Source organism: Drosophila persimilis, unplaced genomic scaffold, assembly GCF_003286085.1.
Source record: "Drosophila persimilis strain 14011-0111.01,24,50 unplaced genomic scaffold, DperRS2 tig00000856-arrow-arrow-pilon, whole genome shotgun sequence".
NCBI lineage: Eukaryota > Metazoa > Arthropoda > Insecta > Diptera > Drosophilidae > Drosophila > Drosophila persimilis.
The window spans coordinates 108794-129892 of NW_020825362.1; the positions used below are offsets into that span (position 1 = coordinate 108794).

The window sequence follows — 21099 nt, forward strand, 5'->3', positions numbered from 1 at the left end:
CAGGACCAGACCGCACAAACATTTGTTTTAGCCTAAATGCCCCTTCAAGCCCACCACACCCCCACCCCTACCCGCACGCCCACGCCCACCGGCAGCACCGCATACCAGGGGCTGGCCGCAAGAAAATTTCATTTTGAAATATGCTTTCTGAAATTATTTCGCTCTTATATGACAGGCGGGTTGAAAGCAAAAATTGTAATATTAATTTTGTGTACAACGTAACGAAGGAGGGACCCGGAACCCGGCACCCGGAACCCGGAACCCAGGACGCGGAGGAGCCCAGGAGAATGCAGCGGAAGGAAGGCGACCTTTGCCCCGCCGCAACCTCCTTGGGAGTGGGGGAATGCGAATGGGACTGGGACTGGGACTGAGAAAACAATGAGCAAGGATTCCCATAATGGAATTTGGTGGTAACGGGCCTTCGGGGGTCGGTGGTACCATCTCCTGTCGCCCTGTCGCCTTGTCTCCTTGTCTCCTTGTTTCCTGTCTCCTGTCGTTGTCGTCAAAATGAAAGTCAAGGCGAAACGGAAGCTGCTCCGGAAACGGTTAGACAAGCGCAGGAAAGATGCTTCCCACAGAGCAGAGAACAGGGAAAAGAGACCGAGAGAACGATAGAACGAGAGAAAGATGTAGATCTTTTTGCTAACTTTATTATTGCATTTTAGCCATTGTGATTGTGCGGCGGAGAGGGGGCTAAGGGTGGGACTGGGACTGCGACTGCGACTGCGGAGCGATGGGGGGGGGGGGGGGGGGGGGTTCTGTGAGTGTGTAAAATTTGCTCCACTAAATTTGTTCGGACAAAAGTGTCGCCTGGGAATTAAGCTCATCAACGCTTGATGTTCTCCCATGATTCAAAGTCCCGTAACCAGAAAGGGAAAAGCCAGAATAAATACTAGATGCCACCCCTAGCCCTCTCCCTCTCCCTCCCCCTCTCTCCTCATCTCTCTGTTAGTTTTGCTCTGCTGTAACGGGTCTTAGATAAGCTCTCAAGCAGGGCATGGCAGGGGGGCGGGGGGGGGGCAAACAGGAAGGACAGAGGAGTGTGTGTGTGTGTGTGTGTGCGCGCGAGAGAGAACCAACTGAAAAATGTTGCAATAAAAACAGTAAAGCAGAAAGTAAGAACGAAATAGAAGTCCAAAAGAGATGAGAAAATCTGTTGTTGGCATTGGTTTTGGTTTTCTGCGAAAAAGGTAATCAAAATAAATGAGCGACGTTTTGCCAGCTCTGATGAAGAGGCAAAAGCCAAATGGCGAGAGACAGCGGAGATTGCGATGAGAAAAGGGGAAAGACAGACAGAGAGAGGGAGAGAGAGAGAGAGAGCGTTTGCTAAACCGCAAGAAAGCACAAAAATGCTTCGGATTTCGGGTGTTCGAAGCCTTTGATACCCTAGCAGTTACATCATTTCTATGGAGTCCATAGGATATCTCCTGCTATAAGGATGGTTATATCTCAAACTCAAACCTATATAGCATAGGATTCCATTCTTATAAAAAACTAGAATTTACCTTAAATGAAACCTTTGGTATTTCTACTTCTTAACCCAAAGACCGATTATTTGTATGAAATTAAGGATATATACACTTACATATATGTATATTAGAGCCCTGCCTAGGCGCCTTCGGCTCTGATGACGAGACCAGCTTCGTTCGGAGCCGAATCCCAATCCCTGATTCCAATGAACCGAACGAAGCGAATCCCGAATACCACCGAATCGATTGGGTTTCCCGTTCCTGCCCGGGGATCTATAGCATATATAATCCGAATCCAGAAAAGAACGACTTGTTTCCATAGAAATCAGCTGTTCGGCACACCTTCCATCTGTGGACTGCCAAGAGCCCCTCGAAGTCAGAGTATCCCCTTTGAGGGTATACAAATAACTCGTTGGCCTTAAATAATGACCCCAGAATGAAACACCGCTGGACAGGGAGGGGTCCGGGGACGGGGACTGTGGCGTGGCGTGGCAAGTGGAAAGCGTAATGTGCAAAAAAGGTACAAAAGATCTATCCTGTCTCTTGGCCAACAGTTCTCTGGAAAATTATGAATTGTTTGTCGAGCAGGTGGTGTCAGGTGCTTACCTTGTGCATCTACCCGTAATCACTTGGGTAATCGCTCAAATGCACACACAAAATGATGTTGAAATTTGCTCGTCGCGCTTTCTCTCGCTCTGCCCCTCGCTTTCGCTTGCCTACTTTCCAGTCAGCAGGTAGCAGGCACCACTGCCGTCGAGTGTCATCTCCATCATGGAGAGGGTCTTGCTTGGATGCCAAGAAGAGGAGCAAAAAGAGATATAGAGCGGTAGGGCGGTAGGGCGGGGGTGGCGAGGGTCTGAAGAGTAAGGAGTGCTCTTGAAATTTGTGTGACCTTGCGCGGCAGTATCTCTCTTGTTTGGTGGGGGCGGGGGGCAGGTGAAGGGAAATTAACTCTTAATGGATTTCATAATAAGCTCCTTCTTGGGTTACAATTTATATTTTGCTGAGGAAATCTATTAGCTGCAGTGAGGACTCGTTTGAAGTGACATCCAACCGAGGGAGGGGTCACATCCACCTCCCCTTATGCCAATTAGAGACTAATTCGTAACTAGTATCGAAACTACAAGCTCCTTATGCTCCCCTTTGTACATAATATACCATACATACCCTATGTGTATCCCTTATATAGATGGCGATCAAGAAACTTTGCCCTCAATAGTGGGGGAGAGGGAGCGAGAGAGAGAGCTTATTTTCCTTGAATTTCCTTCAATTCTCTTATGTTTTCTTCCCCCCCCCCCCACCCCCCAACCCCAACCTCGTTTTTTTCCTTTTCTTTTTGTATTCCTGATCCACTTTTCTTGGCTTTTTTCTTGCCGGCTTTCGGCTTTGTTTTACGCCACAAAGCACCTCTTCAACTTTTCCCCTTTTGGCTTTATAACTCACTCAAGTTTCATTCCAGCCATAAACTTCCTTTATCCCCCTCCCCCGCCCATCCTTTCACCTCCCCCCTCCACCACTCACTTTCCAGCATTAAGTCGAGTGGAACTGTTGATTTCCCTCTTTTAATTCCGCTTCACCTTAACGCTGTCAGAATACATCCGGGGAGGGGGGACCGGGCGTCCCGTCCCACTTAAACCCATGACTGTAACATTTATCCTTAACAATATCCTCCATGAGGCTCCGCCTACCACAAACAGAAGCTGGGAAAAAAAAAACTGTGACTTTTGCTAACAGATTTCATGACGCCTCAAAGTTTCATAGAGTTCCGCCCATAAATTATCATTTGGCAGCAACAGCAACAGAAGCAGCAGCCACGCCCCTACTTAAACGCCCTCAGGACACTAAAAGTCATGGCCTGGCGGGATGATTCTTTCGGTGTAAGAGGGGCTGCTGCATCGCATTATATGCCGCACATTGCCGCAAGTCGTTTTCTTATCAGTTCTTCCTGCGGCTTCCGATTTAGCCATCCACCCTACCCTGCCCCACCCAACCCTCTTCTGGGGGGCTAACATGGAGCTAAGTTTTTGGAGCCTTGGCCATAATGACGTTGCCACGACCAAAACTGAGACTGAAACTGAAGCCGACACGTTCTTTGGCCCCTTATCATCGTTTATTGTGTTGCTACATATTTTATTTTTTGGGCGACTTTTGCCAGCAAAAGGCGCAACAACTTTCGCCAGTGCCTGTGCTCGTTATTATCCTATTAGGATGTGACAGCGCCAGCACAGCAAAGTTTTCATTCACACAGACACACACAGACACAGAGACAGAGAGAGCGCCACACACACACAGATACGATGCTCGGTGTGGCTGTGACCCACATGTCGTATACATAACGCGCTTTATATACTTTTCGCCTTTGAGTCAAAGCCGGCTCAAAGACATTACAAGCTCGTTAAAGTGAAATCAATGTTGTTTTTGTTCTGTCCGTCCTGCCCCGTCCCCTCCCCTCCCCGTCCTGTCCTGTCCTTTCGTGTCCGTCCGGCTGTCCAGTTTATTTAGCTATATATTTTTATTTCATTATACGGATTTTGCCTGCCTCTTTGCTGTTATCTGCTGGCTGTTCTGTTTATGGGACAGCTACTTCCCGGCTAACTGACCATGAAAACTGTCCGCCAGAGAGGAGGACTGGCAGCAGGGACAGGCGGCAGGGCAGGAGAAATAAAGTTAAGCAAAATATACTCTCATTGTAAGACAATACTCGCACTGAAAGGGCGTCAAGATAGGGGACAAGTATTGCATTACATTTCTTCCTTTCTTCTTCGTTTTTTTTTTGTTCTGTTTTGCCAAAGTAATGGACATTTGGGGGATTTTCTTGGGGGTAAGAGAGCAATTTCAACAATTCAAATAAACGAATGGAGTTGGACTTTCAGTCTGTTACGGAATTCTGTTACAGTCATTGCAAATAACGCCGAAAGGCAACTATTCATAAATTCAGAATCGTGTTACCATTACTCGAGATCGTTTGGCGACGGATTACAGACAGAGACAGCCGGAATTTATGGAACCAGAACCGAGAATCGACGAGTACCTGTTTATGAGAATCAGAAGAACCTGCGCTATCTTTTCAGGAACACAAAATCAATCGTATACAATAATCGCCCGCTCACATTTCTGTTTATCAAAATCGTTCGAAAAACAATGCCATTTCGGGGAATTGTAAATCGCAAATAGCTTTTCATTGACTCTTAATTTGAGATCAAGAGATCTGTTAATATGTGAGTCCAATAATTCCAGCCAGTGCCCCTCGTCATTCCCTTGACATTGTTGCAACACAGAAGAATAAATACGAGTACCTACGAATCCGATTCAGAGATTACTCATTCTTTGGCAATTAGTCACCTGCGAGCGCACTTGTGGCCCGATCCGAACGGAATAAATCCATACATCTCTGCGCATACAAATGTAAAAAGATTTTTGAATTTTTGAATTTTTTCATGTGGTTTTTTTTTGTTTGTTGCATTTGCATTTTACATTAATCCGGTGAAGTGCTGAGGGCGTGGGCGTGGGCGTGGGCGTGGGAGAGGGTGTTGTCATGGGATTGTTCAGATTTGCATTTCGCACACGCCTTGGCCTGGAAATGCGGAATGGAGGCAACGATCTTTTACAGTTGCCATCTTTCTCGTTTCCCCGCAATTAATATGCGTGTGCAAGTGTGCAGCAGTGATCGATCGTTGCTGCAGCACCGATGATGCACGTGACGCGTGCGTGCGTGCGAGCGAGCGAGCGAGCGGGCGAGCGTGCACTCATCCGAAATTCCAGCTGCCTTTCCTGTCTCTCTTCGCTTCTACTTTTTGTGTTTGTGCAAATTTACGACCTGTTGGAAATGAATTTGTTTGCCGCCGTCGCGTTAGCGGCCGCTGATTTCGATCTAAGCTTTTAAGCTCTTTTCTCGAGAGAGCGGAGCATAGCGGAGCGGGAGAGAGAGAGAGAGCAGAGCAACAGATGCCGGCTAACTAACCGGCAAAAACCGGTGAGTGAAGAGAGTGCAGCTAAAACAAGAAAGGAAGACTGGCTGTCGTACGACGAGGCTTTTGATACCCTAACAGATCGATCGTTCTCCGATCGGTAAATGTTGGGCGGTCCTTGTCCAAGTCCAAGTCCCTAGTCTACAAGTAGTCAAGGGTTTAAAAATAGCAAAACTAAAGCGCTGCACTTGGAATGCGGGCCAAAAGAGAACCCAGAGCCGAGAGCCGAGCGCCGAGCGCCGAGCGCCGAGAGCCCGCTGCCCAACCGAGCCGATCTTCGCTGCACAAAGCTGCGGCTCTCTCCCCCACACGCTTTCTCTCTCTCTCTCTCTCTCTCTGTCTGCTTGGTAACGCATCATCGCGTCATCGCTCGAAGAGCTCTCTTCGATTGCTGGCTGGCTCGCGCTCTTTCGCCCGATCGCAAGCTTTAAATGTGTGCGGCGCAAGCTTGGGGGCTCAGTTTTTTTTGGCTTTCAACGCGTGAGGAGCCTTGCCAGCACCGCAGCAGCAGCACTAGCAGCACCGCACCGCACCGCACCGTAACAATTGCCGCCAATCAATTAAGTTCCGTTTAGTGATGCAAACACCGAAACTACTCGTATGCTATAGCAGAGGCCGTAGTTAAACAATCTCGAAGGGCGCCACGCAAGAAACAAATGAAAGGCATAAATGCAGTGAAGTGAAACAAACAAAAAGTAATAATCAAGTGAAAGAAACAAAACCAACAGAAACAAACAAACAAACAAACAACGAAAAGCATGTGAACAACAACAAAAAACAGCACAGTTTTATGCTCGAAAAAGAATTTACGTGGCAGGTGTGTACGGGGGAGCACATAGCTCCAGAGAGCAGTAGTGGCGGCATTCCACAGAGAGATTGTACATAATCTATATATTATATATCATATATTATATGGGTATGAAAACCGAACCGAAATCATTTTTCAAGTGTTGCAGGGCTTCGTTTCGCTTTTTGCTACCGTCGCCACCGTCTCCATCGTCTCCATCATTCGCTCTCTTTGTTGTTCGCCCGATTATATAAGCCGCAGCATAAAAAGTAGAAGGGTAATGTCGGTAGCGTTGCTAGCGTTGTTTGTTGGCCCATACCCAGGCAGGCACCGAGGCACCCAATATGGCTATACAAACAAAACCTACACACCGGCAGAGTACAGCACAGTGGGACATACACACGACTCTCCACTGTCGACTGTCGACTGTCGAGTCTCGAGTCCGTCCCGCGTACATAGATAAGATAGCATAGCTAATAATAGTATAACAAGAGGGAAAACTGTACGGAATAACGTCATTTATAAAATATTTATGGATTTTTTGTGTGTGCCGCCCGTTGCCCGTTGCCTGTTTTGTGTTTTTTCTTTTTTTTTGCTAATTTTCAATTCAATTTTCATTCAACAAGGTTTCCAGATGCTGTGCTTGTGCTTTATATTTAAACATTATTCACAGGCATTTGCTAAATAATAAACAAATTATAAATAGGTAACTTAATAAAAAGGCAAACGGCAAAAAAACACACACAAGATAAATAGAGAGACAAATAGTCTAAACAGACAGACAGACAGACAGACAGACAGACAGTCGTACGGACAGCTCTGAAAGCTTTTTGTACCCACCACCACCACCTCGTATGCTTTATGTATCTTTGTATCTGTCCCACTCGATCCGATCCGATCGGCTCTCCCTTGGCTACGTCTCCGCCTCTCGTCTCGCTTTTTGGCATGTATTTTGTTTACACTGCCACAAATCAAGGTTAAAAGCGTCAAGCGCGCAAATGGACAGAAATTAGTCGCATAGGTGGAAGTGAATTTATCGCAATGATCGAACAATTTGATTTCATTAGCCATTTGTGTCGGTGCGTCGGTGCTTCGGTGTCGCTGTCGGTTTCGTGTGCCCCACACACACAGATTCCCCCACTCGTTCCCGTTCCCCCTGGCCGCACACGCACGCACCGTGGAAGACTTATTACTTGGTAGCTTACCCGCAGAACTGGGGAAAGGGAGGGGGCAAGGGCGGCAAGGGCGGCAAGGGCAAGCTTTAAAGAAATGCCGACCCGAAATGCCGAAAAATATGAAACCAGAGCAAGTAAATAAAACACGAGAAAGCTTATGGGAGGCAATGGTGTCGAAGTTTATATACTCTGGGGAAACGTGCTAATGGATAAGGGATACTCCCACACATTGGGCTCTCGCTCGGGTGTGAAAGGATTCGGAATTCTGCGAACGATGCACAAAAATACCCCTCCACATGTCATATTTTGTGAGAATTATAAATCATCCGTTAATCAAATTTTGGCACGAACTGATTGCTGGAATGGGACACAAATGGGGTTCAATTTTTAAGCGCTTTTGCGTTGACGATTGGAAAGGATCTGTCTAGATGCAGTTTACTCAGGGTTGAGGCAGGATAAGGTTTCTTTTTGGCTATGAAGAGTCTCTTTGTATTTTGAGAAGAAACTCCTTTCGTTGTGCGAACTCTTTTGATTGTTGTTCCAAGCTGATCTCTTATCCAACCAGAACCTCTCTTGGTTGGGGATCTTTCCCTGTCATAACCCTATAACCTCTTGGGGCCATGCTCAAAACCAAAAAATAGAAATGTTGATGAAAGTTTAGCAGGTGATTGGCCAGGCCGTTCAACTGCTCTAGAAAACTTTGCAGACTCTCCTCCCACCTTGAAAAAAGGGTAGGGTACATATAACATATCTCGTACATATGAAAAGCGAGAGGCGGCATCCACGGACGGGCAATCAGAGGTCAGAGCGAGGCAAAGCAACTAAGAGACGAGACGAGACGAGACGGAACGACGGCTCCGACAGCCGACAGCCGACGGACTATGCTTTTGGTCCGAAATTCGACTCCGAGTTGCAATGTGTGGAAAAGAGATGGAAAGCAACAGCAAAGACAGGGAAAGAGAGCAACAGAAACAGAAAGAGCAAAGCTTCGGCCAAAGCCTCTCTTTTGGCTCACCCTTACAGCCCCCTCCTTCCCTCCCCCCCCGCACGACCAATATACCCTTTGTAATCATCGTCTTCATCTCTTTCGACCAACTCGCTGAGCCGCCTTCTTCTCTTACCCTTCGCCCGCATGGAGTACCATTCAAATCTCCGTTTTCTTCCCCCTCTCGACCATTCCCGATACCCCTTAGCGCTGCCATCCTCTCTGCTACCCTTCAACTCCTCCCCCCCCCGTCCACCCCTTCTTCCATTCTCTTTCGGCCATTCAGTACCTTTCAGCTCTCCCCTTCTTCCGCCGCTCCAGTAGCTGTTTAACTCCGCTCTCTCTCTCCCTCTCTACCACTCTCTTCTCCCGCAGTCAGTACCTTTCAAGTGCGGGCTGGAGCTGGGGCTGGGGCTGCTGCTTTCCGCTGGCTTTGGCTTTGGCATCGGCATCGGCTTCAGTTCAGCTTCTGCTGGCTCATCAAAAAAGCCAAAAGTTGTTGAACGTGAAATTATTGTACGCGAACACGAGTAAATAGCAGCGGAGCAGCCAGGCAGCCCCACACGAGACTGTATCTGTGGTGTGTGTGTGTGTGTGTGCTTGTATAAGTATTTATGCACACACACACACAAACACACACAGGCAGACATGAAGCAACTTTTGACTGGAAGGTTTATTTTTTTTCTTTTTGTATTTTTTGCATGTGTTGTTGCGACGCGACGCCAAGATAAATAGCAACAACACGAAAAGAAAACGGCAAAAAGCCGATGCTAGCGGCTAGCTCTGACACCGACGCCGACGCTGACGCAGACGCTGACGTCGATGCCAAAGCAGAGCAAAGCATAGATGCATCAGATTTCGCATTCAAGTGAAATTTATGGCAATCATAAAGCTTAACTTGCTTTCGAGGTAAAATATGATGAACAGCAGCAGCAACAACAACAGTACTAGCTACATGGGAAGGAAAGAGGGGAATAAACTGAAAAGTAAGCAGTGGAAGAAGGAGTAGAACAAGCAGTAGAAACATCACAGAAGAAGTACTCTTGAGAGAGAGAGAGAGAGAGAGCAGTGGAAGAAGCAGTTTTAAAAGCAGTTTTGAAGCAGCACGAAGTTAAAGATCAAAGCAGTAGAAGCAACAGTACTCGTAAAAGCTTCAGCGGAAGCACAACAAAAATGAATAGGCGAAGTAGCAAATGCAGAGCAGGCTTCAGCATAAACATAAGAATGTACGAAAATAATACGCATATTTTCGCTCTTCGAGTGGCATACCGTATGAATAGCACTTTAAGCACTTTAATAAACGGAAGCACAAGCAGTAGGAGCAGTAGAAAAGGCATCATCAGAAGCGGTTGTGTTAAGCAGTGGAGTGGAAGCAGAAGAGGGGGAAAACGCTGCAGCAATGGCAGAGGCGTCAGCAGAATAAACTTACAGTTAACATTTGGCATACGTCAGCATTTCATAGTTCAGTTGACGCACCGCTCCCGCTGCCGCTGCCGCTCCTAACCACAGAGAGAGAGAGAGAGAGAGCAGCAGTTATCGCTGCCAAGCTATTGCCCCACCACCCACCACCCACCGCACGTAGCAACAGCAACAACCCCGCCACCGCACAGGTCGCTGCTTCGATCGCGCGACGTAGGCAAGAAAAGCGCTGCCTCAGCGCATGGCTTTCTTGCTGGCTGCTGCCGCTATCAACAGATTAGTCATCTACACACTATGCGATTACCATACACACATGCACACAGATAAGCTGATATATTCCACAGATACAAAGACACATAAGGGGTAAAAGAATGCCCCAAAGGTATGTACATATGTACATACTATGTGCTTCCCCCTTCAGTGTGTACATTCATGCAGCGGGAACAAATAGAAACTTTTAATCAAATATGTACTTTAGATAGTTATAGATAGATAGATACATAGATAGAAATCTAGCCCACCCTAGAGTAGACACGTACCTGCACAAGATTCACTCAACCCAACGAAAGTGAGAAGCGAGTGAAAAGAGTGAAAACAATGGCCCAAAGGGGGAGAGGATGGGAGAAATCTGAGAGAAAACCAATCTGATAAGATCTGTACTTTTGCTGGATGCATCTACACCTGTGTGCACTTACGGCCTTTGTATCTTTCCATCTTCTTTTCTAAAGCGAAAGTGTGCGATGGGGCAGTGAAGGCAAGGTGTTAAAACAGGAAGCACAGATTACTAGATGTTTACCTTAGATATACTATGTACATATGTAAGATTGAATATCCAGCGAAAGTTCAAAGCAGATAAGATACGATCGGCACTTCAGAAAGTTCCAGATAGATAGTTACAATAGCTGAACGAAAATCTACGTAACAGAGGAAGCACAAATCTTAAGATGAGATAAGATCTGTTAGCTTAGATCAGCGGCAGACACCGATCCAGGTCACAGAGAACGGGACACATCGTAGGACACCTTATGCACTGGCTTGTCTTTCGTTTGGGTTCAGTAAAGCTGAACTTTTCATTGCTCTACTATTTCGCCATATAGCTGATGATGAATTCTTTCTTTCGAGCACTTCAAGTGTGTACTCAATGTGTTGCTGAACCTGTGACGGACGACCAGCAGGTACCTAGCCGGCTAGGCAGTACAATTCCCCGAAATTTCCATGAGCCCCATGAGCCTCGGTTTACAGAGTGTCTCATCGGGGAGCAGGGAGAAGGGAGGAGAGATATGCAGAATGCAAGACTCTCTGGCTTATTGGTTGTGTGACAACAGACAAAAGAAGCCCCAGTAATTAAAGCGGAATTCCAGGAACTCATCTACGAAATCTCAGATAAGATACGGCAGAACAGGCTGAAAGGCAAGGAAGATACTGCAATTTAAGCCAAACAAACACGGACACGGACACAGCCACAACCACAACCAGATGCCAAAAGCGATGCCAAACTCAATTTAAAGAGAGGGAGAGGACGGGAGCATCCATCCCATGTCCATGTCCAGGGATTCTGTCATCAGTCTCTGGTCTGGACCATAAATCTCCCGCCACCCTCCTGTTACCCGCAAAATGAGAGCAGACGGAGATACGTTTAGAATTTGATTGAATGAATGTGAAAAGCAAATCATCGTCCGAGGCATTCAATGCCAATACTCTGTAGCACACACGCAAAATTTGTTCGATGCGGGAGATGGCTTTACCTGTGGAACCGTCTCCAGTCCTCCCCTCCCGCCCCAAGCCCCATGCCCCATGCCTCATGCCCCATACCTCCTGCCTCATGCTACCGTGTGTTATTCTGGCTTTATCAGTCGTTCGTTCTTTTTGTTGTTCTTGTTGGATCTCTGTCCCTCTCTCGCTCCCTCTCTCTGTGTGCTTTCGGTGCACAAACATTTTTCAGTTGCGGCTCGCTCGCTCGCTCCCTCTCCCTCTCTCTCTCTCTCTCTCTCTGCCTGTCTTTTGTGTGTGTGTTGCCGGGGAAATGGGTGACCCCGAGACCCTCGTCGCGCCGTACTACCCCTCGGACGTACGGACGTACTGGCAGGCAGTTGGTTGGTCATTAAAACTACTCGCAGAGTCGAAAAAAAGGTTTCTATTTTTAGCAGTGATACAACAGAGCAGAAACCCCCAAACAAAACCAAAAACCAAAACCAGAGCCAGAGCCAGAGAGAACTTTTGCTCAATCAAATCGAATCTAAACGAAACGAACCGTTTTTCGGGGCAGGCACCTTTCGTTTACTCTTATTAACGCTTCCCCACTTCGGAGCTAGTGCCCACTACTGCCTTTGGCATGTATCTGTATCTGCACCCGTACCCGTATCCGTATCCGTATCCGTTACTGTATCTGTATCTGTATCTGTAGCTGCTCTGAATGCAGTATATATTTCATCAAATTTTTGTACTCGCAATAAATTCTCATCGTCTCCCATTTCTTTCCTCGTTTCTTTTTTTTTGCAGTTTATTTCGTCGCAGCTGAGATGCCAATTGATTTTGATTTTTGCAAATTTTAACAAGACATTTATATGATTTGATATCGCGACGAAGGAGGAATTCGCATACGAATTACAGCACAATTTTTGAGCAAAAATTCAGTGGACCGGACCGCAACGCACCGCACTGGTCGCACGGGGACGGGGCAAGGTCATATCGATTGTCATCAGCTACTGTCATTGCCACACACACACACACCCATACAGAGGCACACACGAGTCGCACAGAATGGCTAGCCTGCTGCACAAGCCTGGGAGGTGCTTGCACCATATGCTTATAATATATGGACTAATATTTGTATCCAGTGCAACGACACGTAAGTAGAAGAAACAGAGAGACATCTGACTCCGACTCCCACTCCCACTCCCCCTCCATGCATCTGAATCTGCTGAATGTTTACCCAAGAGTTATTAAGTGTCGAGAGAACATTTTAATTTATATTCGTGCTCACATATGCATCCATACATATGTATATACATATGTGTATGCACATATTTATTTATCGCACTTGTCGCTGTATCGTATTTATTGTCTGGTCTATTTGTTTATGACCTTATCAAATTGTATGAGTATCATCAGGTAGTTTAGCATCCCCTCCACGATGCAGAACAGCAAGACATTGTTCAGCTTGAACAGTCCACAGGCTCTAACCGCAAATATGTGCTCGGCATTCTTCAGGTACAGTCCGTAGTAGTGAAGCTGCAGAGATGATAAATCGATTAATGATCGAATGAAAAATCAAAGATATCTCCATTTTTGAGTGCTTTGCGACTGAACAGAAAATCGATAAAAGAAACGAATCGATAAATGAAGGATACCGCAAAAGTGGCGAGTGATAATCGATTAATAATCGAAGGAAATATAAAAAAAAACATTTTTCCGAAGCGTTTTAACTGCTTTAAGTAATTCGATAAATAAAAGAGTTATAAATCGATTAATGATCGAATGAAAAATCAAAGATATCTCCATTTTTGAGTGCTTTGCAACTGAACAGAAAATCGATAACATTAAGTAATAGCAAAAATCGATTAATAATCGAGAAAAATGTCACAAAGTTCAAAGTTCAGAGAAACGAATCGATAAATGAAGTATACCGCGAAAGTTGCGAATGATAATCGATTAATAATCGAAGGAAATATAAAAAAACACATTTTGCCGAAGCGTTTTAAGTGCTTTAAGTAATTCGATAGATTAATAATCGAATGAAATATCACAACAATTTGCATTTTTTAAAGTTTTGGGCGACTTTGGATCAGAGATAAGATGTGCCTACGATGTCTCCTGGATCATTTAATTTATAAAATCCCCTGATTTTACACAGATTCAACTCTCAGCGTTCGCTTTGATTTATCCATGAAGAACTTACAGTTTCATTGAGCTGTTTGACCGTGCCACCCGGGGGCAGGGCCAGCACACCACTCCTGAGTACCTCCCGGGTGTGGGCGAAGCGACGGATCATCCGATGAGTGAGGCATATGACCAGCACGAGATTGGCGAAGAGGCTCGCCACGAAGGTCATGGCGTAATAGTTGAAGGGGAAGGCGCGGTGGTATTTTCGCAGAATGAATTTGCTGTAGTGCATGAAGTATGTGAAGAACATATGCACCATGCACTCCATGGCCACCAGGCTCACAAAGCAGACAGCCTGGAGGCCGGTGAGCGAGCATATGGAACGGAAGAGGGCCAGCAGCTGGTGGTGGACGTGGAGCAGGCGCCAGAGCTCGAGGGCCAGCCACGTCTGCTGGCTGTGGTACAGCTGCTGACGCCGTCGAATGATGCCATAGCCGAGGGGAGCCCGTAGGGACGCGGCATCCGCAAGGAGCCTGGCCAGCAGTTGATTTGAATGATACCCCAGGTGGTCGAGCAGCACCAGGACCAGGACGTAGAGGCCCAGGGAGAGCCTCAGGATCAGTTGGCAGGCGTAGATGAACAGCAGGCTGAAGACGTACAGGAAATTTTCCCTCACCGCGGGGTCCCACGCCAGTATCTGGAGGGTGTGCACCGGCGACAGGATAAACACCCCGATGAGCACACCTACGATTAGCAGGTTGCCCCTTGTGGACAGACGGTCGATGGACTGCCTCAGCTCTGGGGTGTGCATCAGGCGCATCAACCGGCGGCGACACCTAAGCAACTGGTTCAGACACCCGACGATCTCCTCCTGCTTCGTGGTGTGGATGCAGACCGTGGCAAAGGCGCAGAGCAGCATCAGGACATAGCGGTTGAAGCCAATCAGCAGGAGCAGCCGGTTCTGGCGCAGAAAGGCCATCCGATGGTAGACCGAGGCGAAGGCGATGGGCGAGAAGCAGCCCACGAAGACGAGCATCGCATAGCCATGGATGCGCCAGTAGAGGGACTGCCGGACCCGGTGCCCTCCACGCGGCGTGGAGGCAGCCATCAAGCCAAAGACCTTGGCCAGTCCGTAGAGCACGAGCAGCGCCGCTATCGCCACTTTTCGTAGCCAGTAAAATGTCAAACCCGCCAACGACGACGACGCCATATCGTTGTGAATGCAACTGGCATTCTGTGCGGTGCGCCACAGAGAGTCGAGGACACATAATCGAATCAAAGCCAAAGGCAATGGCGCATTGGCGCATTGGAGCATTGGAGCATTGGTTACGCCAGCTATTAGCCTGATTGAATTTCATTTAGCCAAGGCGTTCACTCAGCCAGATATAATCTCTGGCTCTCTGGCTCTGTCTCTGACTCTGGCCCTCAGATATACACATGTAACACATTCAACGAGCAGTCACCGCCCACAACAAAAGGGTTTCATGGATACGATGGATATGGATGGATGGATGGATGGATGAATGAACGGGATGCACTGGGCAAACGTTTGACACACTTTGTAGCCTTGAAAGCCTACGCATTGCCTTCTCCTACGTCTTATGTCCAAATTTCCCATAAGCGAATGGCTTGCAGGGATTTTGAAAGTAGGAATGTCTCCATTGCCTGTGTCCCAGTTTTGGCCAGTGTAGGAAACCCTGCGGATAGGCAAACGCAAATCACATTTCAGTTAGATATTGCATCTGTTAGATACTCCAACGAAAATTAGGTGAAATCAAAGAGCTTATGGTCTGTGGCTTGCTCTCGACACTCTCTGTGTCTCTCTGAGTACAGTTTTGAGCAGCCAAATCAGTCAATATCCAAGTGGCTTTGCCCCATTTCTCTCACCTGTGAATGGCTGAAAGGTGAAACACGAAGGGGGCGCTTTGCTGTACCCCCGTTTACGGGTTAAGATGGATTCAATCTGGGATTCCAATCAATGTCGAAGCGGGCGAGTGGATCGGAGAGGGGGAGAGGGTTGGGGTTTGGGGATAAACTAACAATTTAAATTCCTGACACACTTCCTTTCGGTGTGCCATACGAAAGAGTGATTTCTGTGGCTCTGGCCACAGTCTGTATCTGTATCTGTATCTGTATCTTTTCCGAGTATCTGTATCTGTGGCGGCACCAGGAGTTGGGAAATAAAAAGCGTTGTACCTCGTTGTCGTTGGATTATTAAAAAAGTTTTTCGCTTTTTAAAGAGTTTTTCTCTTCCTCCCTCGCAATACCCAACCCCCAACCCCCGACCCCTTGATGTTTTTCATTCATGCTGCTGCTGCTGCTGCTACAAACACACATAAAATGCAAAACACTCGAGTGTCTATATGCGTATGGCGGTGTGTGTACTTTCATCCTTTATGAAAACTTTCCACGGGGCTGTTTATAAGTTTCTCACCATCAGAGAGGCGGAGAGGCAGCAGCAGAAGAAGCAGAAGAAGAAGAAGTATCCCCATGTATCCTACGGAGTACTCGCACAAGTTTGTGTGCGCTTTTGTCCTCTTCCTGTTATTGCCGCACCGCCACCATTCTGGCTCTTTTTGTATCTGACGGGTTGCTGTTGCTGCCGCTGCTGCTGCTGCTGCTGCTGTTGCGTCTCCATCTCTATCTCTATCTCTGGGTTGTCTGCCTCCAGTTCTAGTTTCGGTTTTGGTTCTGGTTCTGGTGCTGTTTCTGGTTCTGGCTTTATCTGAATAGGCAGCCAAGTGTGCGGTTTGGTTTTTATCTAGGTTAGGTGGCTGCTACTCCAATCCCCCGTTTCCCCCCCCCCCCCCCCCGTTCCCCCCGCTCGCCCCGGTCTCCTCGTCACCGAATGCATTGCCCTGTCCTCCATCTGACGGCTAATTCATTCACATTTTTTCGTGTTTCGTGTACTCTGTAGAACCCCCCAACCAGCCATAGAAGGGTATGCACATTTTTGCGAGGCAGCTTGCCCTCGAGGCTGTCATGTGTGTCCTGTGTGTGTGCAGGAAGATGCAGTTGTTCCCCAAAATGTTGTAGATTTTGCCCATATAAAAGTGTTTCAGAGCTTTAGAAAGTACATTGTAGAAAAATGCCCCAGGAAGTACACCTCAAGAAAAAATCAATGTGCACCGAAAGTGGAAAGTGTTTTTCAAAATCACTTCAAATCTCTCGATTCTATAATTTATTTAGATATTCCTAAAAACACTTTGAAATGTTGAAATCAAAGTGAAATATAGTAGTGTGTTTCTCTGAGTGTAGCTATGAAGATTTATGGAAATATGCATTATAAAGAGTAGATCTGCAGGATCTGCAAAGCCAGAGGCCACGTTTTTGAGGTGCCCGTGTGGCAGACATAGAGTATTCGCTCCGTCTGTGTGATGGGAGGCGTGGATCAGCGGCCTCACGAAAATCAAGTTGAGCAGCATTTAAATTGTTTGCATTTTTGTTTGTTTTTTGAGGCATTTCGGGGACATGCCTGCTCGTTTAAGTCTAACCTCCCGTCGCCGTCGCCGTCGCCGTTGCCGTCGACATTTGCCGAAACTTCAAAGTCAGATTGCGCACTCAATACGACAGCGAATGAGTGACCCCCCGACCCGGCCCGACCCGACTCCAATCCAATCCCAACAACTGTCCCAACTGTCCCGCTGATAACACGACAGCGAAAGAGCGAAAAGCGAATGTCAACGGAACACAAGACAAACTTTAATTAAATAAAGTGTAAGAAGTTTTCATGGGAGCTCTCCTTCAAAGCAGCCCTCAGTTTGGAGACCCACCGAGCCCCCGACACCCCACCGAACCACCAAACAACATTCTGTGGCATCAGCCGAGACTTCAAAGTGCAGGTCCAATGAAAATCGGATGAAAAAAGACCCCGAACCCCGAACCCGGGAAGGAGACGGCATAAAAAACTAAAGTTTTTAATATTCGAAGGAGAAGATGCTTGTGCTTAAATTAAGTCGATTTTTTTTCAAGCAGATATTTACTTTGTCCCGACTCTCGAACCCGTGAACCCCCGAACTCTCGATTGTTTGTTCGCTTCGAAATCGAGCGATAAAAAAGGGAAAAAGGAAGGGAAAAAACAAAAAACAAAAACGTCAAAGGAGGAAAATTTCCCATTATATGGGCGAGTGAAAATGACAAATTAACTTGAACAATGGAAAGCCCTTACCGTGCGACAGGGAAAAGAGGAAAAACTGTGTGGCAGAGAAAGCTTCCCGAAAATTCAATAGAAATGCTCGTGCAGGAAAGGAGTGTCAGGCGTAGTACTCGTATAAAATTAATGGAAAACCAAACACACACTCCACAGTCAACAATCAACAATCAACAATCGGGCATCAATAGAAGGAAACTTTAATTGGTTTACTGCGAAGAGGGTCCACTGTTCGGTAATGAATCACTTGCCGTAGATACTCGTATAACCAGGGGACCAGTCGTCCATCAGATAGGACTCGACCTTAATGCATTTGGTCTGCGAAAAAGGAGGAGGTTTCATGAGCATAAAGATATGGCAGATCCATAACATGGCTGGGAATTATAAATACTGGAGAAGTGGAAGGTTCTTTGTTCCTTTCTTTCTAAATGATCTTCCTCTGGGTTTCATATCTTATACCAGGAATATTGAGTCCCTTTTTGGACCTTTTGCAGGTGTCGATAAGGAAATGAAATATTTATCAAAACTCAGTTAAAGACCGAAAGGTCTTTAGTTGGCCTTTAGAATTTGGTTTCCTTCAAAGAGGTCTCTTAAAGACTATTAAGACACTTATGGCCCAAGGAAGCTAAATTAACATCGTCTCTATGGGGCCCCTCGAATCAAGCGATTTTCGGCACTTCAATTAGATCGTATTGTGGTTGCTCTTTCGGGAGAGGAGGAGCTCCTGACATTCCTCCCAGCATTCCCTGCCTCCTGCCGCCAACTTAAGCCACCACTAAGAGCCACCTTCATATTTTATTGACAAGCAAAACCACTAACGAGTCTCCCACATCTCTCATATTTCGTTACAGTCGACCTTCCACCGTTGCCGGATCTATGCGACTCAATTAAATGTCCGCCCGAGTCGGATATGCAGTGCCCGGCGGATAGCTCCGTACGCGAGACACTAAATGCCGTGGACCTCATTAAATGGAATGCGGTCGACACTGCCATCCACCCAGGAGCAGGGGCAGGGGCAGGAGCAGGAGCAGGGGGAGGAGCAGGAGTTGGAGCCACAGCCGTTGCCGTAACCGCTGTAACCGCAGCGGAGTCGCAGATGTCGTACAACACGAGCCTCATACCCGACGAGGCCTACGCCCAGTGCTGCCTGTCGAAGAAGTGTGTGTGCCGGACGTGCTACATACCGGACTGCGACACGGCTGCGGGGGAGGTTGTGGTGGAGGTGCTGCCGGAGGCGATGGACACGCCGGGCCAGTGCTGCGGGGAGTACCAGTGCCGGAAGGAGCCCAACTGCACGGAGGTGCGGGAGACGGACTTCTACTGGCTGCAGCAGTGCCAGCGCTGTCAGTGCACCTCGGGGGCACGCATCTGTCGCCAGAGCTGCGACGAGGCGGACGCCGAGAAGGTCGAATCGAATGCCATTTGCGAGTCGAAGAACCTCAACGAGTACTTCAAGGACGGCGACACCTGGCGGGACGAGTGCCTCGAGTGCGAGTGCGTCCGGGGGGAGCAGAAGTGCACGATATCCTCCTGTGGGAATGTCGACTGCCCCATCGAACGGCATGTCTACCTCAGGGACACCTGTTGTCCCGTATGCTGGCCCGAGGGCCATCCCATGCCACATGAAAAGCAAAAAGACGATGCGGATGTAGATGTAGATGCAGATGCGGAGGGAGGTGGCGATTACAAGGAGGACGATTCCATCGAGGAGATAGAGGAACAGCCTGTTCCGCCGCTGCTCCCCGAGACCACGCAACGGACCACAAGTTCGGTTAGTGCGGAGCTTCTGGCCAGCACCACCACCACCACCACCACCACAACGACAACGACAACAACAGCAGCCCCATCCACATCTTCCACAGCTGCCACAGCGGCCTCGCAGCAGCCATGCTGCCTGTGCTCCTACGAGCTGGAGCCCAAAATGGTGGAGGTTGTGGGCGAGAACAATGACTTCTCCTTCTGGCTGATGGCCTTCTTTGTGGTGCTCCTGCTGTTCGTCTGCCTGATGCTCAGCTCTTACATTCAGCACTTGCGTGCCAAGAAACGTTCCTACGATCCGGTCCCCATTCTGGATCATAGCATCTAAACGAACAGAACACTAAACTAAACCTTATTTCCGAGCACAATTTTTTTTTTTTTTTCCATTTGCTTGTAGGAATTTGATTATAAGGATCAGACTATGCTTTATTTCTTTGTCGAAAAAAAGGAATACCAAATACCCCCCGGGACTCGAACGAAACCCCATTTCTTTGTTTATTTGGTATTGATCTCATTTTAAATTTTCATTTAAATTTTTCTATTTTTTTTTTTTTTTCAAAATTTGCAAACAAAAACAAAAAACCGAAAAACGCAACGAAACTTCCGCAGCAACAAAAATCAAAAAAGTATTCTTATAAACAAAAAAAAAACAATAAATTTAAACAAAGAAGAACAAAAAAGAGTTACTAAAAAAAAAAAAAAAAAAAAAACACAAAGAAACGTAAATCCATAAATTGTATATAGGAGAAGTAAATCTTAAACGTTTTTTTTTTTTTTTGTTGATCTAAGAGAACTATAATACCAAAACAGAAGAGAAAGAATAAGTAGAAGGAGAAGGAGAAGAAGACGAAGATGAAACAACAAGAAGGGAGAAGGAGAAGCAGAAGATTAGTTTTTAGTGGTAGCTCTTAATTTAGGAAGTATGTGATATATATGCTAATTAGCTTATGGTTATTTTGTCAACACACGAAAAGAAAACAAGTATTTGCAACACCCACACACCAACACCATCCCATCCCCCGACGAGAGTGGGGAACACCCCGCCCCCCGCCCATCTACATATAGCTAATGTCATAATGTTGCCACATAAATGTATACTACCATATAAACAACAAGAAAAACATTATTTAAATTTATGTTAAAACAGAGAATAAAACCCAAAATTGGTATGCAAAGCGAGGAGAACCAATTAAAAAATCGATTGTCTCTCATTCATCGCTTGCTGAATAATTGTTTGCTGCAATTTGTTGCAAAGTTGAGCTCTTTTGTTTTCTCAACCTATAATTGGACCTCTACTAGAAGGCCATTTATCGATCAGGCCAATCGATTCATAATTCAGAAACCCAGAAGGCCCAAAAACACCTGGCTTTCGAGTACAGGGTATTCTGGTTTCAAGGCGCCCAAACAGTACTAAAGGCACCTGGAAATCTTGTATTTAAATCATTTTTGGGCACCCCATACCCATCCTCTCTAGATCCCCACGTACATTGGGATCCTTGCTCAACCCAAGAGCTCTGTCATCGATATGATTGCCATCAGAAGTACCACAGCAGAGCCGGTACGCAT

General features: G+C 46.9%; 3 protein-coding genes across 4 annotated transcripts in view; 1 reads left to right on the forward strand and 2 right to left on the reverse strand.

The window, feature by feature from the left end:
• Window positions 1–21099, reverse strand: part of LOC6601823 — a 50372-nt gene that overhangs the window by 12495 nt on the left and 16778 nt on the right. The window lies entirely within an intron of this gene.
• On the forward strand, window positions 12303–20040 carry LOC6601827. Its single transcript, XM_026993534.1, has 2 exons — window positions 12303–12651; window positions 18627–20040. Exons 1-2 carry the CDS (start codon window positions 12564–12566, stop codon window positions 19859–19861), a joined length of 1323 nt encoding a protein of 440 aa, XP_026849335.1. The 5' UTR covers window positions 12303–12563; the 3' UTR covers window positions 19862–20040.
• On the reverse strand, window positions 12873–14835 carry LOC6601828 (putative gustatory receptor 77a). Its single transcript, XM_002026858.1, has 2 exons — window positions 13702–14835; window positions 12873–13034 (listed from the first exon to the last, which is right to left on the reverse strand). The coding sequence occupies exons 1-2, from the start codon at window positions 14833–14835 to the stop codon at window positions 12873–12875; spliced, it is 1296 nt and encodes a 431-aa protein (XP_002026894.1).